Source organism: Marmota flaviventris, chromosome 3, assembly GCF_047511675.1.
Source record: "Marmota flaviventris isolate mMarFla1 chromosome 3, mMarFla1.hap1, whole genome shotgun sequence".
In the NCBI taxonomy this organism is placed as follows: domain Eukaryota; kingdom Metazoa; phylum Chordata; class Mammalia; order Rodentia; family Sciuridae; genus Marmota; species Marmota flaviventris.
In genome coordinates, this window is record NC_092500.1 from 14,075,950 (window position 1) to 14,098,397 (window position 22,448).

At 44.9% G+C, this 22,448-nt stretch overlaps 1 protein-coding gene across 2 annotated transcripts in view; it reads left to right on the plus strand.

The window, feature by feature from the left end:
• Nucleotides 1–22,448, plus strand: part of Syn3 (synapsin III) — a 388,585-nt gene that overhangs the window by 53,987 nt on the left and 312,150 nt on the right. The window contains exons 3-4 of one of the 2 annotated variants that reach the window (XM_027940623.2): nucleotides 11,681–11,772; nucleotides 20,098–20,100. In XM_027940623.2, coding sequence (XP_027796424.1) covers nucleotides 11,681–11,772; nucleotides 20,098–20,100 — 95 coding nt within the window. The remainder of the gene's footprint in view (nucleotides 1–11,680; nucleotides 11,773–20,097; nucleotides 20,101–22,448) is intronic. The other variant, XM_027940536.2, reaches the window with a different exon arrangement.

Below are 22,448 nucleotides of genomic sequence, written 5' to 3' on the forward strand. Positions count from 1 at the left end.
ACAAGCCCTTAGCAACAGAGGAGTTTCTCTAGCGGGAGATGGAGATGGGGCCGAATGAGAAGTCAGAAGATTCTAAACTTGAGAAGGACCCCATGGGCCATTGCTGGGTGGCACAAGATGGAGAGTGTGACGTGACAGGGCCACAAGCAGCACATGGACCGAGGGAGCAGGGAGTTCAGTCCCAGGATTGCAAAGAACTGAATTCTGCCGAGGGCCTGAATGAACTTGGAAGCAGATTCTTTCTGGAGCTCCCAATAAGAGCCTCAGTAGCCAACACTGTGATTTTGACCTTGTGAAACAGACCAGGGAAACCAGACATGCTGACCTAGGCTTCTGACATACAGAGCAGTGACAGAATAAATATGTGTTGTTTGCAGTTGTTCAATTTGTGGTGGTTTGTTACAGGTGCCACGGGAGACTAATGTGCTATAGGGCAAGAGAAAAATCTAGGCACCAGGGACAAAATATAAATCCCAATGGCACACCCCAAGTGACCTACTTTCTCCAGCCACACCTAACTGCCTGGAGTTATTGCCAAGTACAGTCATTCTTTCAAGTTATCCCTCAAATGGATCAATCCACTGATGAGGTCACAGATCTCACAATTCAGTATTTTCATATATATATATATATATATATATATCTTCTTGCTCAGCATTCCTTTCCCACAAAGTGGCTGTGATGATTTTGTAGTTGGTGACAACTGGAGGACTCTGGTTGAGAAAGACACCATGTGAAAATGAAAGGAACCAGAGAGGTCATTAACTCCAGTGATTTCAGCTCCTTCATTTTAAAGATGGAAAATATTAAAGTGGAAAGACAGTGTGAGAAGTTTGCTTAAAGTCAATGTCAGATTCAAGGTTTAGATCCCTGGTGCCCAGAGTTCAAGGCCAATCTCTTTCCACTGTTCCTTCCTTCCTTTATGCACATGTCTAATCATGGTTCAAAACAAACAGGGAGACTCAGGTAGTCCATACTGACAGTTACTTTTGGGGTCAGTGTTGAAATCCTTCCCCAGCTGGTTTTAACAAGATAAGTAAACACGCCAAGACCTGAGCCCTGTACGCAGCCCATAGATGGACTCAAGAATCTACACCTCCCTGTCTTCAATAGTGTTTTCAGGTAGTACACTACAGATGGATCACATGGCAATTCTCCCTCCTAAAACAGAATCTTGACAATCAAAATTAAATATCCATTATCTTTATTTTCCAAAGCCATATATTATGGTGTGGGTTTTTTTAATGTTAAAAATAAAGAAAACAAATTCTTTTAAATCTGCTCAATAGCAACAAATGGCCCCAAATAATGCAAATTAGATAGTGGGCTCAATGTTCAACAAAGTGGAAAATAAGTAAAATAATAAAGTTGAGAACTGTCCAGAAACTTGGAAGTTCATTTATAAAGCAAAGGGAGCTTTTCAGGGGCCCATGAGCACAGCAATGGAGGGGCGCCTCTGGCACCTTGACCTGGTACAGGTGAAGACCCACAGCAATAGAGGTGCTGGCTCCTCCCCGTGGTAACCTCCCAACAGGCAGGTCACACGGGCCACCTGCTGAGAAGGGTCTCCACTGTCGACTGAGCTGAGGAAGATGAGCTTTTGATATATATATTCTTTAACTTTTAAGAAAGATGGAAATTTCGTCAGGGAGATCTTTGAGAGGCCTGGTCTTCTGTGGTGGGTTTGGGGTAAAGCAGAGGACAGTGGAGCACATCTGTCCATCAATCACATCGCTAAGAGGACATCGGTCAGTTCATTCAGGACAAAGCCTTCCAGGTCTTCTGGTTGCCCAGGTCTGTGTGTGTTCTGGAGGTGTGGACAGGAAGACTTGCAAAAATCCGATCCTCGGGCTAAGGGGACAAAGAACATCATCCTACCGTGTCCTTGGTCTTGTTGTCCCTGGGCCTGTGTGGGCTGCTTTTCTTTTTAGAACATCATACCACCCGATGTCAAGACTCACCGTCTGCTACAGCAACGAGTCAGTATGAAACGGATCAAGAACAGAGATGGAGCAGGTGAACACAAGAGAGAATTTAGAAACAGACGGACAAAATGAAGTGACTTGGTGTTTGGCAAAGTCACTTATGCAATTCTATTGAGAAAGAATGGTCATTTTAATAAATGGCGCCAAAATTTGAATAACCATAGAGACAAATTGAACCTTGAGTCCTACCTCACATAATATATAAAAATTTAATTCTAGATGGATTATAGGCTTAAATGTAAAGTATAAAACAATAAAGTATCTAGCAAGAAACAGTGAAAAGTGTCTATATGGTCTTGGAATAGGCAAAAATTTAGGATGAATGAAATCTAAAAGCTAACTGTAAATAATATTAAATAATCTTACTTTGTACATTCATATGAAGTATTTCTGTTGTGTGTGTGTGTGTGTACGTACATTCTACATTGGAAAATTAAGAAAGTAAGAAGACAAGCCATAGAAGAAAATATCTGCAAGTAAAAACATTCAACAAAAACATATGTCTAGAATATGTTTTAACATACTTCTTTCAAAGTAATAAGATAAACACAAACCAAAACACAAACATGAACAGGTACTTTTCCAAAGAGGTTATCTGAGTTTCTAATTATCACATGAAAAAGTGTTCAGCGTTAATGATAATTAGAGAAATGGAACCAAACTAAAACCACAATGTACTACCACTACAAATCCACAAATATAGCTAAGATTAAAAACAGACACCAAGTGTTGAATAGAAGAGCATGGAACAATTCTAACTCTCATATTGCTGGGGGGTATCTAAAATTACTAAGGCTCATGGGAAATTTATTCATAAGTATTTGCTAAAGCTAAATATCTGCCTACCCTATGACCCAGAAATTCTACTCCTAGGTAAATATATATTCCAAGGAAATATATACAGATATATATATATCTCCAAGGAAATTAAGTGTATATTTCCACCAAAAGATATGTAATGAGTGTGCATTGCAGCTTTTTACTAATAGCCAGTGGCTAGAAATCTTCCAAGTGTCCAACAGCAACAGAATGGATAAATATATTATTGTACATTCAGACAGCGATGCATTACATGGCGAAAACAAGGAATGACTCCTGCTCCCTGCAAAGCATGGATGGATCTCACAGATATAATGTGAGTGACAGAAAACCAATACCAAGGAGTACATACTGTGAGATGCCACTTACACAAGAAAAACACTGATCTATGGAGATGAAGACATTATGTGGCAGCATCATGGTGTGGGGCTTGAAAGTAGCTAGGATAAGGATGAGGGAACCTTCACAGCTTCTGGAAATATTCCATATCTTGATCTGGGTATTCATGACGCAATGCAAATAAAATCCATATAGCTGTAATGTATAGTAATGTGTGCACTTGATTATATTTCTAAATCTATGCTCTATCTCTTTTAAAGGCATTGTTCTAGGCTTTGCAGATACATATTGAATTTATCAACGTCTACCTCCAAGACAGATTATTCTACTCCACATACAGTAAGAACTTTCCATAGTACATTTCCATTCCCATTGCCATCCTTAGTGCTTGCTATGATTTTCTTTTATATATGTTGTAAATTCCCATTTACATAGTACATGAAGTACTATGTTTTGCTTTAAACAGTTAATTATCTTTTACAGAGATTTTAAAGCTAAAATGATATTTATTTACCCACATATTTATCACACCCAAAACCCTTCTTTTGTTCATCAGTACAAATCTCCATATATTATTATCATTCTGCCTGAAGAACTAACTTCCTTTAACATTTCTGAGCCTTTCAATAAATTCTCTCAACTTTTGTTTGCCTTAAAATGTTGTTATTGTGACTTCATTATCAATAGATACTTTTTAGGTTGATAGTTGTTTTTTTTTTCTTTCTATATTTTAAAGAAGTTATTTCACTTTCTCCTAGTCTGGTATTTTCTGGAAAAATGTTGGCTGTCATTCTTATCTTTGTTCTTTTATATATATATGAAGTGTATCCTCACCCCTGAACTGTTTTGAAGATTTTCTTCTCACCACTGCTTTTTAGTATGTTTATTATGTGTATTGAAAGGATTTTTTTTTGAGGATTGGCTTATTTCACTATTTTTTTATCCTCAAAAAAATAAAGGCCAAGTGTTTTCTCTGATATCCTGATGCTAACTCACAACAAGAGGAGGAGGGAGTAGGGAACAATAGAAGTACTTTGGATTGGACAAAGAGGAATGAGGGGAAGGGATGGGGAATGGGAATAGGAAAAACAGGAGAATGAATCAGACATCACTATCCCATGTGCATATATGGTCACATGACCAATGTAATTCTACATCATGTACAAACAGAAGAATGAGAAGTCATACTCCATACATGTATGATATGTCAAAATACATCCTACTATCATGTGTAACTAATAAGTACAAATAAAAATATTAAAAGGAAGATTTATTGAACGTCTTGGGGGTGTGGATTCTTTCAGCTTTCATCAAATTTGGAAAAAGTAGGCCATTTAAAAACCTTTTTATCTCCCTCGTCTATTGGAAATTGAATTACTCATACATTAGACTGGTTGATATCGTGTAGCTCAACAGAGGTTCTGTTCACTTAAAAAATTTTTTGTTATTGTTTCTGGTGCTTCATTTTGTATAATTTTTATTGCTTTCTCTCCAAGCTCACAACATTTTCTTCTGTAATTAACAATTGTTAATCCCCTTACTACTTTCTTTTTGGTCTATTTCAGATGTGATAGTTTTTATCTCTGGAAATTTCATTTTCCTTCTTTTATGTTTTTCCTTTCTCTCTTCATCCTATTATGCTTCCCTCCACATTCTTGTGAGTATAAAACATATTAACAATGGTTGTTTTAACTTCCACTTCTTTTACTTTTATAGTTTTTAGAGTTTTGTATTTATTTCGTTTGAATTGTTCATCAATTATATTATTTTTGATGCTATGACAAATGAAATTGTTAATGTCTTTTATATTTGTTCACTGCAAGTACACAAAAATATTTGATTTCTGCTTATTGATCTTGTATCTTATACCTTGCAGAACTTGTTAGTTCTTACAGGTTTTTTTAGAGGATTGTTAGAATTTTTTTAGTATGAGATCATGTCATCTAACAGTAGTGTTACCACCTCTTTTCAGATCTGGATGCCTTTGATTTTATTTTTCTGCCTGATTGTCCAGCCTAGAACTCTCGATATAATGTCGAACAAAAATAGAGATTGTAGCCACCCTTGTCTCATTCCTCATTTTTAAGTCTCCTTTTTTTTTAATTTTCTCACATTTCTTAATACTGAGAATCCAAGGTCAAGGCACTGGCAGGTTGGTGTATTGTGAGGACATCTTCCATCAATGTCTTCTCTCTTTTTTTTTATTGGTTGTTCAACACATTACCAAGCTCTTGACATATCATATTTCATACATTAGATTCAAGTGGGTTATGAACTCCCATTTTTACCCCAATTACAGATTGCAGAATCCCATCGGTTACACATCCACATTTTTACATGATGCCATATTAGTGACTGCTGTATTCTGCTACCTTTCCTATCCTCTACTATCCCCCGTCCCCTCCCCTCCCATCTTCTCTCTCTACCCCATCTACTACAATTCATTTCTCTCCTTGTTTTTCTTCCCCATTCCCCTCACAACCACTTATATGTAATTTGTGTAACAGTGAGGGTCTCCTTCCATTTCCATGCAATTTCTCTTTTCTCTCCCTTTCCCTCCCACCTCATGTCTCTGTTTAATGTTAGTCTTTTCCTCCTGCTCTTCCTCCCTGCTCTGTTCTTAGTTGCTCTCTTTATATCAAAGAAGACATTTGGCATTTGTTTTTTAGGGATTGGCTAGCTTCACTTAGCATAATCTGCTCTAATGCCATCCATTTCCCTGCAAATTCCATGATTTTGTCATTTTTTAGTGCTGTGTAATACTCCATTGTGTATAAATGCCACATTTTTTTTATCCATTCATCTATTGAAGGGCATCTGGGTTGGTTCCACAGTCTAGCTATTGTGAATTGTGCTGCTATGAACATCGATGTGGCAGTATCCCTGTAGTACACTCTTTTAAGGTCTTCAGGGAATAGTCCGAGAAGGGCAATAGCTGTGTCAAATGGTGGTTCCATTCCCAGCTTTCCCAGGAATCTCCATACTGCTTTCCAAATTGGCCGCACCAATTTTCAGTCCCACCAGCAATGTATAAGAGTACCCTTTTCCCCACATCCTTGCCAGCACTTGTTGTTGTTTGACTTCAAAATGGCTGCCAATCTTACTGGAGTGAGATGGTATCTTAGGGTGGTTTTGATTTGCATTTCTCTGACTGCTAGAGATGGTGAGCATTTTTTCATGTACTTATTGATTGATTGTATGTCCTCCTCTGAGAAGTGTCTGTTCAGGTGTTTGGCCCATTTGTTGATTGGGTTATTTGTTATCTTATTGTCTAATTTTTTGAGTTCTTTGTATACTCTGGATATTAGGGCTCTATCTGAAGTGTGAGGAGTAAAGATTTGTTCCCATGATGCAGGCTCCCTATTTACTTCTCTTATTGTTTCTCTTGCTGAGAAAAAACTTTTTAGTTTGAGTAAGTCCCATTTGTTGATTCTAGTTATTAACTCGTGTGCTACGGGTGTTTAAGTCTCCTTTAACTTCCATTTCTGCTCTTCCCATTAGCTCTCCCATTTCTGGATCTGTTCCTCTATTAGAGATAATGTTTTTCTGCTTCTTTGCACGCGTAGTAAGTTATGATTAATTGCCATAACTTTTTCATTATGAGTGTTGTATGCTGGATTTTTTTACATTCCTTTAAATAGTGGTATAATTTATTCTGCAGAGAAGTATACTTTAATACACAGTAAAGCTCTTTGAAATAAGCTTGATTCATTCAAGATTTACTTTTAAACTTCTTTTCGGACAAAGCTAGATAAAATGGTCAAACTTTCCACTTTGCCTGGGTCTAAGGAAGTTCCCGAGACATGGGAACTGATGGGCATCTGAGAGTTAGTACTTGTAGTTCTAATGCTGGGAAGGCCCAAAGCAAAACAGGACAAATTTGTCTTCCTAGACCCAGAGCATGCTTTAATCCAGGAATAATTTAGTCCTAGTACTAAACTTTGAGAGCTCTGAGACGCTTCCAAAGTGGCTGCTCTTTGAGATTCTACCAGGAAAACCAAGGTATTCATATTACAAGGTCTTTATCCTCCAACCAGTGAGAACTTGAACTACCTCTAGACTTGTCTAGATTCTAGAGATTGTTGAGCCTGCTAATGAAGGTTTTCTCATTGATCTTATGATTTTTTCTTTTCTCTCCTCATCATGTTAATACTTCCTTCTCCATCCTTGAGAATATGAAACAACAATTTCCTAAGAATGTGAACAATAGTTCCCTTTCAGGCATGCTCAAATCAGTACTCAGCCAAAGACCTGAACCTCTCTCCATGCAGAATTCAGTTTCTGTGCCTTCCATCTTTCCCTGTACTTTTTCCTGCAAATCCTAGCTGTCATGGCTCCCCTGAACTTCAGTCTCTGTAGGCTCAACTCAGTGAGACTGAAGAGTTCTGTTTGCATTCTCCCAAGTCGTTCTTCTTCCTGGAAGCTGCCTCTAGGCAGTCATCTAGGGGAATCATGGGGATCATTTAATTTGCTTCCTTTTTGTAGAAATTGAAGTCCTGACATGCCTGTTGTATAATGGCTGAAAAACGCTGCTTAACGGACTTTGTCTGGTTTCCTCCTTGCTTAAGATGGGGGTTCAAATAGAGTCAATCTGTAAATAGAAGTCCTTGTGCATATTCTATGCTTTAATATTTTTTTAATTTATGTGTTTTAAATACTTGAAGTAGTTGCTGTTTTTCTGCTTACACGATTTTTGATGGTTTTGGTTTATTCTCACGAAGACAATGAAATATTTGAAAATAATAATGACAGCTATTTACAGAGGCCTTCCTATGTCTCAGTCCTGGGCTGGTTGTCTCATAATCATAAATCTTCACAAAAATTTTGAAGATGAATTTATTAACACCATTGTCTCTATTCCAGAGACGTCCAAACTAAGATTCAATCTGTAGGACTTCATTTTTTTCATAAGTAGAAGTCCTTATGCAAGTTAGTAACTTGCCTAAACTTACATCTGAATGTGCTCTCCCGAGTACGCATTTATTCCTACCACAGTCCCTAAAGTGTAGTATCTAAAAAAGACGCCGCACCTAACCCAGCTGGAGCTAAAACAATATTGAGGTCAAGAAGTTAACTCATGCAGGAAATTTAAGTGATTCTGACCGCACTGCTTTATGGTTTAAGTAAACAGCTGATTTATTACTGTGTGTGTGAGAGAGAAAGAAAGACAGACACAGGTGGACAGAGAAAGAAAACGTGTGCATAATGATGTGCCTAAGTGCCTGTGTTTGGTGCAGTGACTGAGGGATCCTGACCCTGTCACATTGATCTTCCATGAGTTCTGGTGACTTTGCACACAACAATGAAGTTACATTCATTTTCCAAAGTTACTGAATTAGTTTCCAAGGGCTGCCATGACACGTTAGCACAAACTAGGTGGCTTAAGCAATAGACATGTATTCTCTCTGGTTCTAGAGATTACACACCCTAAATTAAGGTTTCTGTGGGACTGCACCCCATCTGAAGGCTCTCAGAGAGAATCCTTCCTCGACTGCCCCCCACCAGCCTCAGTGGGTCCAATGGCATTCATTGGCATTGATCCAATTTCTGCCCCAATTTTCACATGGCCTTTCTCCCTATGTCTCTCTGTCTCCCTCCCTCCTGTCTTCTAAGGACTTGTCATTGAATTTGGGTAATTCAACTTCAAAAACCCCATTTAATTACATCTTAATTACTTCTCCAAAAACCCCATTTCCAAAAAAAAACCAAAGAGCCCTCCCACCTCCCACCCCAAGGTATCAGAGGTTAGGACCTGAACACATCTTTCCAGGAAATACAATTGAATCCACTACAGTTTCTACGGGGGCTCTGAGACCCTTCCAAAGTGGCTGCTCTTTGAGATTCTACCAGGAAAACCAAGTTATTTTGAAGAAGCGGCTTGGATCCTCTGTTTCATTTCCATAGCTATTGAAGTTTTTAGAAGTGAAATTCAGAGGAAGGCTGTACTTCTTTACCACCTCCACTGTCTATGCTTGATCCAGCCGAGGCCTGCTACTCTGTGACCCAAGCATCTACTACTCTAATTATCCATAAACCACGGATGGAAAAGAACCCCGCACAACTAGACCTGAGCAAGACGGGCCTCCAGCTTCACAAAGTCCACCCAGAGCCGACCCTGCATTCGGGCAGCAAGACAGCCCCTGGGTCTGCACCGTGGTTGGCAGGAGATTCTACTCCCCACGATTCTGATGAACTTCCTTTCCTCATGGTGACCAGCTCCCCTGTTTTGCAGGCTTCTTCTAACTTCTCTGCCACCCACAAGCAGCAACTTTTCTTCACCCTTCTTGGTGATCTTGCCAGAGAAGTAGCTTGAGCATCATGGGGCTAATTTGCAAAGCTTCAGACTTAATAACCAGGTCATGACCACTGTTTACCAACCTAAACTCTTTTCTTTTCACCTTATCACAGCACAATGAGGTTGTTAGTTAGAGCTAGGGACATAGTATTCTAGGTTTCCTTCAATGCTCTGGTGGAGAGGGCAGGGTCTTTGGTCTTAATTCCTATTAAATGATTCCAGGGAGATACATTTAAGTCACCATGAAAATCATATTTACCTTCAATGCAAACTTGTCTTTTCTCTTTAAATGGATTATTTCTAGGTCTCTAAAATTTCCAGTTATGATCTACCTAGTGCCTCATTCAGCGGAACAGCTTGGGTATGCAGTGTAAAGCACAATATCAACAGGCTCTGCAGTCTAGCGAGACCCTGGCTCAAAATAAAAGACACAAAAGGGCTCGGGATGTGGTTCAGTGGTTAAGCGCTACTGAGTTCAGTGCCTGGTACCCCCGACCCACACCACCCCCCCAAATACTCACAGGCTCTGAAGCCAGACTGCCTGGGGTTGAATAGTCGCTCCTACTACCTAGTATGTGACATTGAAGTTACTGATGTCTCTTTGCCTTGGTTTTCTCATCTTGAAAAATCCTCATTTTTCAATGAATTCAATGAATTCATGCATGTGAATGCTGAGGCCAGCACAGGATTCATATATGGGAGTGGTTTTGTGTAGTCACTAAGTCCAAAACCTGCTTTTGGCACCACTGTGCATAAGTTTGGGGAGATGCCCTTTAGATGACATCATTATTGGCTGACTTGTCACCTCCCAAGACTCACATGCAATCTTCAGGTACAGTACCTCTGAGTGTGACCTTATTTGGAGATGGGCCTTTTAAAGAGGCAATCAAGGCAAAGTGAGATCATTAAGGTGAGAGTGTACCTGTGTGACTTAAAGGTGGCTTTGGACACAAGGACATGCATAGGGAAGATGACGTGAAGAGACAAAGGGGAAAGATGGTTCTCTTACAAGCCAAGGAAAGAGGTCTGGCATAGATCCTTCCTTCACAAGCCCTCAGAAGAAACCAACCCTACCAGCACCTTGACTTTGAACTTCTAGCCTTCAGACCTGTACACAATAAATCTTTGCTGTTTAAGCCAACCAGTGGTGGTACTTTGTTACAGCAACCTTACAAAACATACAGATGATTGTCACAATGAACCTCCATCTCAGGGGCATGTGTTGTGGTCAGAGGAATGAATTCCATGGGATTCTAACTGAGAGCAACAGATGCTCAGTAAGGTTTGCTTAAACCAATAAGTACGCAAAAGGATGGAACTGCAAATCCAGAGGCAGGACCATTGCTGGTCCATGAATGTCAACAGGATTCCCCATCTCTTGCCCCTGTGTCTTTTTCCCTATCTTGGTGATGGTGATACCTCTCTCTCTCTCTCTCTCTCTCTCTCTCTCTCTCTCTCTCTCTCTCTCTCTCTCTCTCTCTCTCTCTCTCTCTCTCTCTCTCTCTCTCTCTCTCCTTCCACACTCCACTATGGTTTCCTATTGTTCTCCATTTGCAGCCAGCAGGAAACATGGTCTTAATAGCACCCAGGTTTGTACAGTAAAGAGACAACCACCTAGAAAGAACCTGTGTGGAGCACTCAGCACTTTCAAGTTCTCAGGGAGGACCATCTTATTCCCCCACCCTGGGTCCGATGCCCACCCCACCCACTGTGGCCAAAATGGCAGCATGTCAGTGCACAGGCACAGAGCCATGTGGTGGAGGTGAGAGGGTCATCACCAAAAAAGGGAGGTGCAGGCAAATAACTTGAGGAAGTTTCTGTGACCAGAGATAAGTTATCATGGATCTGTGACCCAGCACCCCTGTGCAGCATGAGCCAGAAGAAGTCCAGCAAAAACTGGCCCATTAACAGCATTTGGTCATTTCCTGGTCCCAGAGCTAGAGTGGCCTCTTCGCCCTTCAAGGAGGCAGAAATGAATAGTGGTTAAAATTATGGGTCTTTGAATCAGAGGTTCACAGGTTGGGTCCCATTCTGCCTTGGGTTCACTGTGTGATCGTGAGCGTGTCACCAGGACACTGTGTAGCTCAGCTTCCTCATCTTTCAGAAATGAAGCTCCAGGCAGCTTTGCTAAGATTGAGCTGGAGCTTAATGCGCATTTCCCACGGATACCCACCGGGTGCGTGTGAGCAGCTGCACGGTGTCGGGACTCAGTGGGTTCTCTTCTGTTTGCTCTCTCCCTCAGGCAGAGTTCTCGGAGTTGAACCTGGCTGCCTACGTCACCGGGGGCTGCATGGTGGACATGCAAGTCGTGAGAAATGGGACCAAAGTCGTGAGGTAAGCAAGACAGAGGTACGGAAAGCCTTCCGACAGGTGCACACGGGACACCTCCCATCGCCTGCTCTACCTCCTGCCTGCCACCTGACTCCCGCACACGGTTCTCTTCCATGCAGAAGGTCTGCGTCCAAAGAGGTGCTATTGGGACCAAAAAAATGACTAATGGCACAGAGCACCTGGGAAGCATCTGTGAGGTCCAGGATCAAGTCACAGGCTGGGAGTGGAACGACGTGAGTTCCGTTTCCAGCTTTGTGACTCTGTTCTGTCAGATATTCAGTGTCTCTGAATCTCAGGTCCCATCTGTAGCACAGCGATAGCCACACTCAAGTCACTGGAGTGTGCACGGTCTCGGGTGTGGGAGGGCGACCCCTTCACTTTAAGGGTTTTGAGGATGCATCTGATCCTGCTTGTAGCAATACCGCAGACTGAATGCTCAGAGGATCCCCTCCAGGTCTGAACAGGACTGGCCATAATACTTTCCAGAAGTCTATTTATTCTGTATGCCGAGACGGAGAGGAAATGAGGGAATTCTTCAGAAGCCAGAAATGACAAGGAAGTATAAATCCACAGGAGAGATGAGTACGTGTACAAATACGGTCCTCTCTAGTGAAGTCCCCAGAGAATGGCGCATACCAGGTTGTGTGAGGGCTTGAGGAGGCAAGACACAGGATCAGATCTGGGGAAGCCGGGAGACAGGAAACACTTTGGGGGGAATTTGTTTGGCATTTGTTTCAAGTCTCGTCAAATGTTAGGACGTGAGTGTCTCAGGCTGGGGACGGGAAATGAGGAATGCGTTCCACGAGTAGGAAAGAGCCTTACAAATAACCCAGAGAGTGGTGCTTGCTTGGGAATTTATGACAATTCTACATCATTTATTGAGCACCTACTGTGTGCCAAGAAAGACTTCCAATAATGGTGGGCTAGATTATTTGAACCAACTTTTCCACTGAAAACAACTTAAAACTAGTTTTCAGTAGTCATAATGTTTACAGCACTTCAAGGGGTTGGCACAACAATAGGAATTACCAAAAAGAAATGATAAAACGATGGGAACCCAAGGAGATAAATGAGTTTATAAAATCAGCTGTCTTCTGAGTGTAGTTGTTAAGTCAGTCAATTCTTCAGCTGGATGTGACAACCGAGGGAGGAAAAGGGAGACAGAAACCAACACCAGGGCCATCCGTAGCATGGACTGTAATGACAGACCCTCTCGACAAGAAGCTAAGACCCCAAAGGACCGCATCTTCAAAGTGAACACGGACCATAAGTAGATGAGCCCTCAAAGTAATTGTGAGTTGAGTTGCAGTTTGAATCGCCTGGACCTTCCAGAAGTGTTAAAGTTGGTGCATGGTGATCGCAGACACCGAGAAGTCAAAGCAAGTCCTGGGTGGGGGAGGACACTTTCATCCTTGACTTCAAGTAATTCTTTATTCAATGGTTAACACACAGTCAAAGGTAACTAGGCACAGGTGCCATGATTAGGGAAAATGAAACAAGGGACAATAGAAATGCAACCTCAGAGACACCAGATACTGGATTGTCAGACACAGATTAATAAAAGAAAAAAAAATAGATGATAGGTAGAAAATATCTGATCAGGCTCGAAAATATCTGCTGGAAAGAGGGAGCATTAAAGTGACCACCGGTTTAACAAGAAACAAACAGAACTTCCAGAAATGAAGAAACTATAATAACCCAAATTACTGGTGTGTTGTGTTAAACACAGCTGAAAAAAATTATCCTGAAACAGGCACAAAGAGAAAAAGATTGGAAATGCAGAAGAGATGGCGAAATCCCAGGAAAAGATAGAACAGCCGTTTAATCACAGTCTCAGAAAAAGAATAGAACAGAGGCAGCTTTCCAGGAAATGATTCTTTCAGAAAGATTCCAAACTTCCCAAGCAGAAGCTCAACCGACAGCGGGAGATGAGATTGGTCAGGATATGTTATGTGCACGTACGAAAACGGCAAAATGAATCCCAAGGTTACGTATGATTAGAATGCACCATTAACATTTTTTAAAAGAATTCTATTTTATGGTGTGTACTTTTAGAACAACAATGTAACTAACTTTGGAAAGAAAGAGAAAAATACCTTAGTGGTAGCCAGAGAAAAAAATATTTCTTATATTGTAGTGACAGACAGCTTCTGAGGGTCACAGTAAACTTATCTTCAGTGTGTTTAAAGAAATTAACTCTGTCCTCAGGAAAACATCTTTTATGAATAATGACAAAATAAAAACATTCACAGACCAAAAGGGGACCCACGCTAGGGTCATTCTAAAGTATGTCCTTCAGGCCAAAGGAAAATGACCCTTGGGTAGCATAGAACTATAAGAGGATGTGAAGAGGTGGAAAATGTTTAAAAACCATGCTTCCAAAGGACAATAACAGGAAGATCTTATGAATCTGAGAAACATGAAAGATTAAAATACACAACACTGAGTTAATGGAGACGGGGAGGGTGGAAGGAATTCAGGTTTACTGAGACCCTTCTATTGTCAGGGAAGAACGTCAGTGTGTTGATTAATAATAGGCTTTGATGCAAATTTAAAGACGCATGAGATCATTTTAGCGTAATTATTTAGAAATAGAAATAGGATGTAGTGCTTCAAAACCAACACAGAAAAATGTTACAAATATGTAATGCAATAAAAGAGAGTTGGCTTAAGCACAAACTTATCAGCAGGGATGATGTTCTGAACTTCTCATCTAGCGGAACTAGTTATTAAAATGTCAGTTTTTTTATATAAGCTGGTAAATGACCTCTCCTTTGGGTACCTTCCACTGCCCTCACCCCACCAACAGGCACAGCCATGGAACAGCTGTGTCCCCTAATCTACCATAGTCCTGTTTCCAAATTCCATACCCTTGCTCCTTTCTTGTCCAGAACTTGTAGGGGAGCCGTGTCCTCAAAGGCAGTAGAGAACCCCAGAAAGCAAATACCTGATTCCCCAAGTTTCTTCTAGGCTTGTGAGTTTCTCTGCATCTCCTGGAGTCGCCCTCTCATGGTCACTTGTGAGAACTGCAACCCCTGCAGAGGAGTAGTTAAAATATTTTGGTCACCAGTGTACATTAATAATTACATTAACTATAAATGAACTAAATGATCAAATTAAAGAATAAGGTTTCCATGGCAAATTTTTAAAATATGACTCCATTCTATACAAGAGATTAATTTAAAATGTAAGACTACAGAAAATTTGAAAGTTAAAGAACAGAGAAAATATATCACATAACTACTAGGCAAAAAGAAAGCTAGCTAATGCAGCTACATGAATATTGGGGGAAATAGACTTCCAGGTGAAATGAATTACTAGGGGAGAGAAAGTAATATGTAATGATAAAGGGTTCATTTACCGAGAAGAAATAATAATTGAGTTCATCAGCACCAAATAAAAGTAGTCTAAAATAGGACTTAAAAATCGACAAGACTTCAGGAGAATTAAGCAAAGTCCACCATCACGGGATATTTTTGAGAATGATGCTAGATGTAGACATTCTTGTTCTTCTCACACTCAAAAACTGTAAAAAAAAATACTATTTAGTGATCTGTATGTGCTCATATTCGATATTTTGTACTTATGTCCCACTAATATATTTGGGAGTCTCCTTCTTTGGACTATAGAGGAAATGAGACTATCTATCCCATTAGATTTCAAATTTGGTTGCAGATTAGAAGCACCTAGGTTCATAATTTTGATGCCTAGGCAATACTTCAGGCCAATCACAGTGGAACCCCCCAATTGGGCAGCCAAACTTTCCCAGATTGTCCCTGTGGTGACCTGGCTCTGAGGCCAGGTGAGGTTGCTTCTGGGATATGCTGTCTGGACACAAGAATCACTTTACAAAAACAGTCTTCTTCCAGGCCTACCGACTCCTTTCTGAACTTCCATAATTGTTTACAAAAATGAATTTACCAAGCTATTCCAGGTATTTCTTAGTCAGCTAGTTTCCCAGTATTTAAGAATGGCAGACTTTGAAGTAGTTTGTTACATGTTGAATTGTGTCCCCCAAAAATAATGGGTTCAAGTCCTAACCCCTGGTACCTGAGAATGCGCCCTTATCTGGAAATAGGGTAGTTTCAGATGTGATGAGTTAGGTCATACTAGAACACAGTGGGTCCTTGATTCAATATGACGGTGTCCTTACAAGGAGAGAAAAATAGGGGCACAGAGATACCGGGAAGATGCCAGTAATGATGGGGACAGAGACTGGAGTGATCCATCTAGAAGCCAAGGGGTGCCAAGGGTCACCTGTAGCCACTGAGGGCAGGAGACAGTCCTGCAACACAGTACCCCTCAGAGTCCTCGGAAGGAACCACATCTGTGGAAGCTTTGATTTTGGACTTCTGGCCCCCAGACCTGTGAGGGAATAAGTTGTTTTAAGCCGTCAAGTTTGTAGCGTTTTGTTAAAGCAGCCCTGGAGAACTGTAAATATGGCACCGCTTCTCAAATGTTCACGTGCATACAAATCTCCTGGAGATCTTATTACAGGGCAGATAATAATAACAGTGATGATGAAGATGATGATGATGATATGATACAGGTTCCTGTCCATCAGGTCTTCAGGTAGAGCCTGAGATCTGAACTTCCCATGAGCTCCCCAGTGAAGTTAAGGCTTCTGGTCCTGCAGACTCCATTTAAGCAATGTGGATGCCGCTGGTGGAAGGCCACGCTTTGAGTAGCTAGGGCTGTGAAGGTTGGAAGCCCTAGGTTCAGGGAACCAGACTTCTAAAACCATGCATGCACACCAGGGGGCCCCCAGACTGATTCACACTGTGTCCTGCAGGTGGGGAATCAGTAGACTCTTCCTGGGCCCCACAGGGCCCTAGCCAGCCTTCGCTGTGGTCTCCCACCTAGGAATGTTGATCCTGGTCTTCACTTGCACAACATTCTTCCTAAGACACTTTGGCGTTTTATCAACAATGCCCCCAAAGCATTCCCAAATGTGCAAGGCCTGGATCTTCTGCAGTTTTGCTCAAGAGAAAAACCTTCCAGGAAAACAGCACGATCCACTTGACTAAGCTCGGGAAGACCCAGGGAGCTGCTAAAACACTGTCTCGGAGCGTGACGTGGAGGGTGTTTCTGGAAGCGGTTCGCGTTTGAATCAGTAGGCTGCCTAAAGATGATCCCTTCTCACCCACGTGGGCAGGCACCAGCCAAACAGGAAAATCTCTCTCTTCTCGGCCTGAGGCATCCTTTTCTCCTGCCCTTGGACCACAGAGCTCCCACTGCTGGGGTCTTGACACCCCAGCACTCACACCCATGGCCCCTCAGTGCTGGCCTCAGCTGGGAATTACACCATCAGCCCCTGGTTCTCAGGTCTTCCAGCGTCCCTGAGCCTCCCGCTTGCAGACGGCAGGTGGTAGGACTGCTCCGTCTCCATCATCCCGGGCACCAGGCTCCAATCACAAATCTCCTTTAACATATAGCCTGGGGCCCCCGTTTCTCTGGAGAACCCTAATACAGGAGTCCAGGATGGGGGTAGAGCAGAGCGCTCCTGGTTTTCTTCAGTGTCCAGCCCTTCTGCTTTGGGAAGCGGCTGTGAGATGTCCCCTGGGGGCCACCCGCTCCCTGCCATAGCCTGTGTGGTGTGTGCAGCTGGTGACAGGTGACAGCCTCAGTCTGTTAGACTCTCACCTTGGGCCTCAAGCCAGGCCAACAGGATCCCCCAGAAGACTTCAGGTGCAACTGTGGGACGAGGGGCCCGTGAGTTCCGCTGGGACTGCTGAGCTGGGGAGGTGGCCCCCGGAGCTGGTCGCTCTGTCTCCCCTTGAGGGAATGACCTGCCCAGGGTGAGGCAAAGCCAAAGGGAAGAGGCGCGAGAGAGACCCTAGGACCTGATGGGGTGCTCGAGGCTCTGGATCTTGGGGATCTCACTCATCCCCAAAACTTGAGCCAAAAAAAAAAAATCCCTTTTGGTTGAAGCCAGCTTGGATAGAACATAGAAAATTCATGACTTTTATTTATTTAGCAAACATTGTTACAGCGTTCCCTCCGGGCTAGGCTCCATTCTAAGCACTTAACATACATTAAGTCATTTCTCCTTTCAACACCCCCAGTTTAGAGATAAGGAGATCGACACATCGAGGCAGGGTCATGGAGCCCAGGTGTCCAGCCAGTGGGAGAGCGGGGTCCAAGTCTGGCCAGAGCCTGTGGGTGGCAGCCTAGGGCAGCACTGCCTCTGTATCCGGGCAGAGTGTCACAGCCAGGGTTCCTTAAAGGGCATAAGTTCCCCATCGGAGCCGAAGGCAGGGTGCAATGGGGCCACCATTGGGAGGAAAACACTGGGAGAATCCAGATCTCTGACTCTGAGCGGGGAAGAGGGAAGAGCTAATTGCCACTTATCCGTGGCCTCTGTTCACCAGGTCTGAGCTCAGCGTTTATGTGAAGCATGATCTTATCGCATCCTCACAAGATGGTCTAACGGCAGAGTAAGGCAGTACGGCCCAGTGGTGAGAGCTGAGTCTGGGTGGTCCTCCCAGATCCGCCACTGGGAGAGCAGCCGTGTGGCCGTGACAGTGCCTGATCTGGGATACTTACTACTAATGTAAATGCTGATAGCTCCTCCTCGGAGGGCCGGAGTGAGGGTGAGACGAGATGGTGTCCATGAGGGGTTCGCAACAGCGTCTGGACCAGGGTCATCACTAAATTAAGGGCTGATAATTATTACTAGAGTCCCATTATACAGAGGCAGAAACTGAGTCCCAACTACTGAGTCACACTGGGGATCATTAAATCGCTTGCACCAAGTCACACTTTTAGAAAGTGGCAGCATCAGGTCTGAACCTGATGGGATCCCAAGTGAATTTTCAGGTGTCTTTAACTCCTTGCCTCTCCCTCTGTCTGCCCCATGTCATCTGGTCCTGTTGCTCCCACACCAGGCCGGCATGATGGACCCTGAGTCTCTGTACAAAATGTAGCAAGGGGTGGGAGACGCTGTTAGTCAGCTTTCCGTCACTGTGACACAATGCCCACGCTCAACCACCTTAGAAGAAGGAAAGGTTAGTTTTGGTTCACGAGTCCAGGATCTCTTGCCCCTTTTGCTCTGGGCCTGCGGGGGCACAGTGCGGCGTGGCAGGAGGGTGTGATGGAGGAGACCCGTTCACCTCATGGTGGCAAGAAAGCAAAAGGAGAAAGAGGGACCGTGGTCCCAATGTCTCCTTCAAGGACACACCCAGTGACCTAACTTCCTTCTACTGGACCCCACCCAGGAAGGTCCCACCACTCCGGCAGTGCCAGGGACTGGGGACCAAGTGTTTGACACATGGGCCTTTGAGGAACATTCCAGATCCAACCTGGGCATAATCTCTGCAGAGGGTGGAGTATGGCTGGAGGTCACCCAGGACGCGGCAGGGGTGTGCTGCTCTCACTTAGAAACCTATCCCTCGTTTATCTAGAAAAATCTCATTTTACATCATTTTTGCAAGGGCTGCGCGAGATGCTGCATGTGAAAAGCCCGTTCATTCCACAAGTGCTCATTAAGGACCGACCATGTCCCCAACACCGTTTCCAGTAACAGAAATTGTGTCAGACAGAGGCCAGGTGGGAGGCAGAGGTCACCCCCAAATGGCTTAAGAAAGGAGACTTCAAGGAGGTACTTACTGAAGGATGTGGGGGGCCAAGGGAAAAGGAGGCGCTCAGAAGGCACAAGAGGGAGAGAGAATTGCAGGTCCAGCATCCAGACTCTGAAAACCTGAACCGCTTCCAAATTCAGAATTTCTAGAGCGCCCACGCGACCCTGCAAGGGGAGAATCCCCCAGCACGAAACTGTTTCTTGAACAAAATTTCAAAAGATGAGAGTTTGAAATGACTTTCGGGCTGTGTGTCTAAGGTGTATATGAAGCATCGATGAATTTTGTATTTAGACTTGGGTCCCGTCCCCAAGATCTCTCATTATGTGTATGCAAATGTTTCCAAATCCCAAAATACGCAAAATGCAAGACGCTTCGGCTCTTGGGCTAAGGGATTCCCCAACGTGTAACAGGCTGATCTAGAAGGGTTGACCTGGACCTGAGCGGGAGAGCTGCCCTGTGGAAGCTGGTGCTGTGGACGCTCTCAGATACCTCCAACGTCATGGCACCGAGGCAGGTGGGACCTATGAAGCAACGTGTGGCCTTCCCTCCCTCTGACCTGCAGTCTCCGGTGGAGGCCAAAGCCAGGCAGAGCGGGTGGGCAGGAGAGCTGGGTTATGCCTCCTGACCCCACTCCATGGGTCCCAGGAGGCTATCCCTTAGGGGATCTCAGTGAACAGGTACCGCAAGCCCCTCTCCCCAGGGAGGATTCTGGGGGGGGCTTTCCAAATGACAAAGCGTAACACACAAGTCGGTTTAATCAGCAGAACTTGCAGCCCTGGCATGGACGGCCCTCCCAGCTCCACTCTCTGTGCACATGTGAGCCACAGCTGGCCACTCGAGGTGCCCAAGGGCCAGCCAGACAGCCAGGTTCTTGGGAAAGAACAGAGGCCATCCCAGGGGGTGTTGAAATCCGTGCTCTGTGGGCAGCTGCGGTCCTTCTGGGCCCAAGCTCAAGCCTGGCTCCAAACAGAGTGATTTAAAAAACAGGGGAGGTGGGGGGCGGGGGGAGCCCTGTCCACACAGATGGGCTTGAAACACAGGTCAGGAGGAGCTAAGGATGCAATCCCTCGAGGAGGCAGACGTTAATGAGGCCCCAATCTAATTACACAAGCCAGGCGCTCGGTCTCCAGCATGGGGCAACACTAAATTGCAGGCACCCGTTCAAACCACCGTTCAATCCACCGAGACTGATAATGGGAATCCGCTCATTAGAAGGTCAGACCCCAGAGAGCCGAGAGCCTGGAGGAGGGGGAGGCGGAGCTGGAGGACACGACAGAAACCACGGCATTGGACACTCCCAGGTCTGCCCTCCTGCCCCCAGGAGCCAGCCGCCCTGGCGGCCGGCCGGTTTACAGGGGCGATGTTTCGGCCAAGAGGTGGATGCGTGGGCTTGTCCCAGAGGAGGGCATGTTCTACCAAACCCTAGAGACCCAGAGTCGGAAAAGCCCCTTAAGCATCTCCTGGGAGTTGCCACTGGACAGATGGACAGATCGTGGCCCAGGGACCCGGGGAGGGGGACTTGTCTAAATCCCCAACTCTGAGCTCCTGAGCCAGGATCCGCCCCCCAACCTTCCGGAGCCTTTGTCCTGGGAACTCTCAAACACCCCATTAAAAAATATTCTTTTCATAAATAACATTCCTCACTCTCGATTGCACACATCATGGCCCTGGGCATCCTCAACTTTGAATTTCGAATTCCAGATAGTCATTCATTCAACAAGTATTTATTGAGCACATTCCGGGTGCCAGGCAGGGCCTGGCAAACGTCCCCGAGAGCACAGCTCCTCCTCCGCCTCCCGGGTCTGGAAGAGTCCCCCCTGCCCCCCCCGGGGCTCTCCTGAAGGGGTCCACACCCACCGAGCCTCTCCTTCTCCTTCCCTTCATTCCTTAACTATGCTCCAGGCCCAGAGGACCCAGTGGAGAAGGAAACAGACCGTGGCCCCTGTGGAACTGACATTTAAGTTGCAGAAAACAGATATGGGTTCCAAAGGCGGGTTGGCAGGTCATGAGAAATGGTGAGGCAGAGAGAGGACATAGGGCGCGGCTGGTATTTGAGGTGGGACAAGCAGGGAAGGCTTCCTGGAAGCGGAGGCTTCAGTAGAGGCAGAGAGAGCAGAGCAGAAGAAGCATCCCTCTTGCCTGTGAGCGTCCCTGCACTCGGGTGAGGGGCAGCTCGGGGGCTGGAGGAGGGAAAAGAGGAAAGACCCACTCCCTGGCCCCCCCACAGTCCTTGGGTACCTCGAAGTTGTCCTTCCACGGCTCCTTCTCTGCCTCCCTGCCCTAAGGGGGAGTCCAATGCCCCTCTTCCGTGCTCACAAAGCATCTAGGACCTGTCCAGGTAGGTGGCACGGCTTTGTGGCCAAGAGCCCACCTGCAGAAGTGGAGCAGCCCCCTGGGTGGCGCCCAAGCTGTGCCACCTTAGATCCGTCCCTCCCTGTTTCCGCTCTTGGCTTCCCGTCGGTGAGGGGGCTCCTGGTCCCTCTGCGGACGTGGCGTGTCGTGTCTAAAGTGCACGGAACTGTGTCTGGTGCGGGGTCTCTGCTCCTGCTTCTTGTTCTCCCTGAGATGCTCCTGCAGGTGGGACACCTCACCTCTGGCCTCCTCTCAAATGTCCCCTCTCAGAGGGACCTTGCCAGACCCTGCCACCCCGCTCTCCCGCTGCAAGGACGTTTCTCCCTCAAGCTTTTTTCGCTGCCTGAAATGAAGGTGGCTAGGTCCACAGGGCTGGGCCCTGCCGGAGGCTGGAGATGTAACGGAGACGGAGATGTTCAGTCCGCAGGGCCGCCGGGTGATCTCGTCCACTGAACTGTTTTCTGGGATGAGCATCGTAGGCAGGAGTCTGCCTCGTCCCCGTGGTATTCTCTAGTGTCTGTCCCCTACCGAGGCCTGGATACCTCGCCCTTCAGTGAAGGAGGGATGCCCCAGCCCTTCCGCTCTGTCTCCCCTGGGTTGATCCCGCCTCGAGGATCAAGTTCAGGAGGGATGCCCCAGCACCTGGCACGACGCCTGGATCCTCGCTGAAGGCACTCACGGCTGGCCGACTGTCCCCACGAATAAAAATCCCCCCACTCTGCACAGTGAGAACTCACCGCTGAGAGA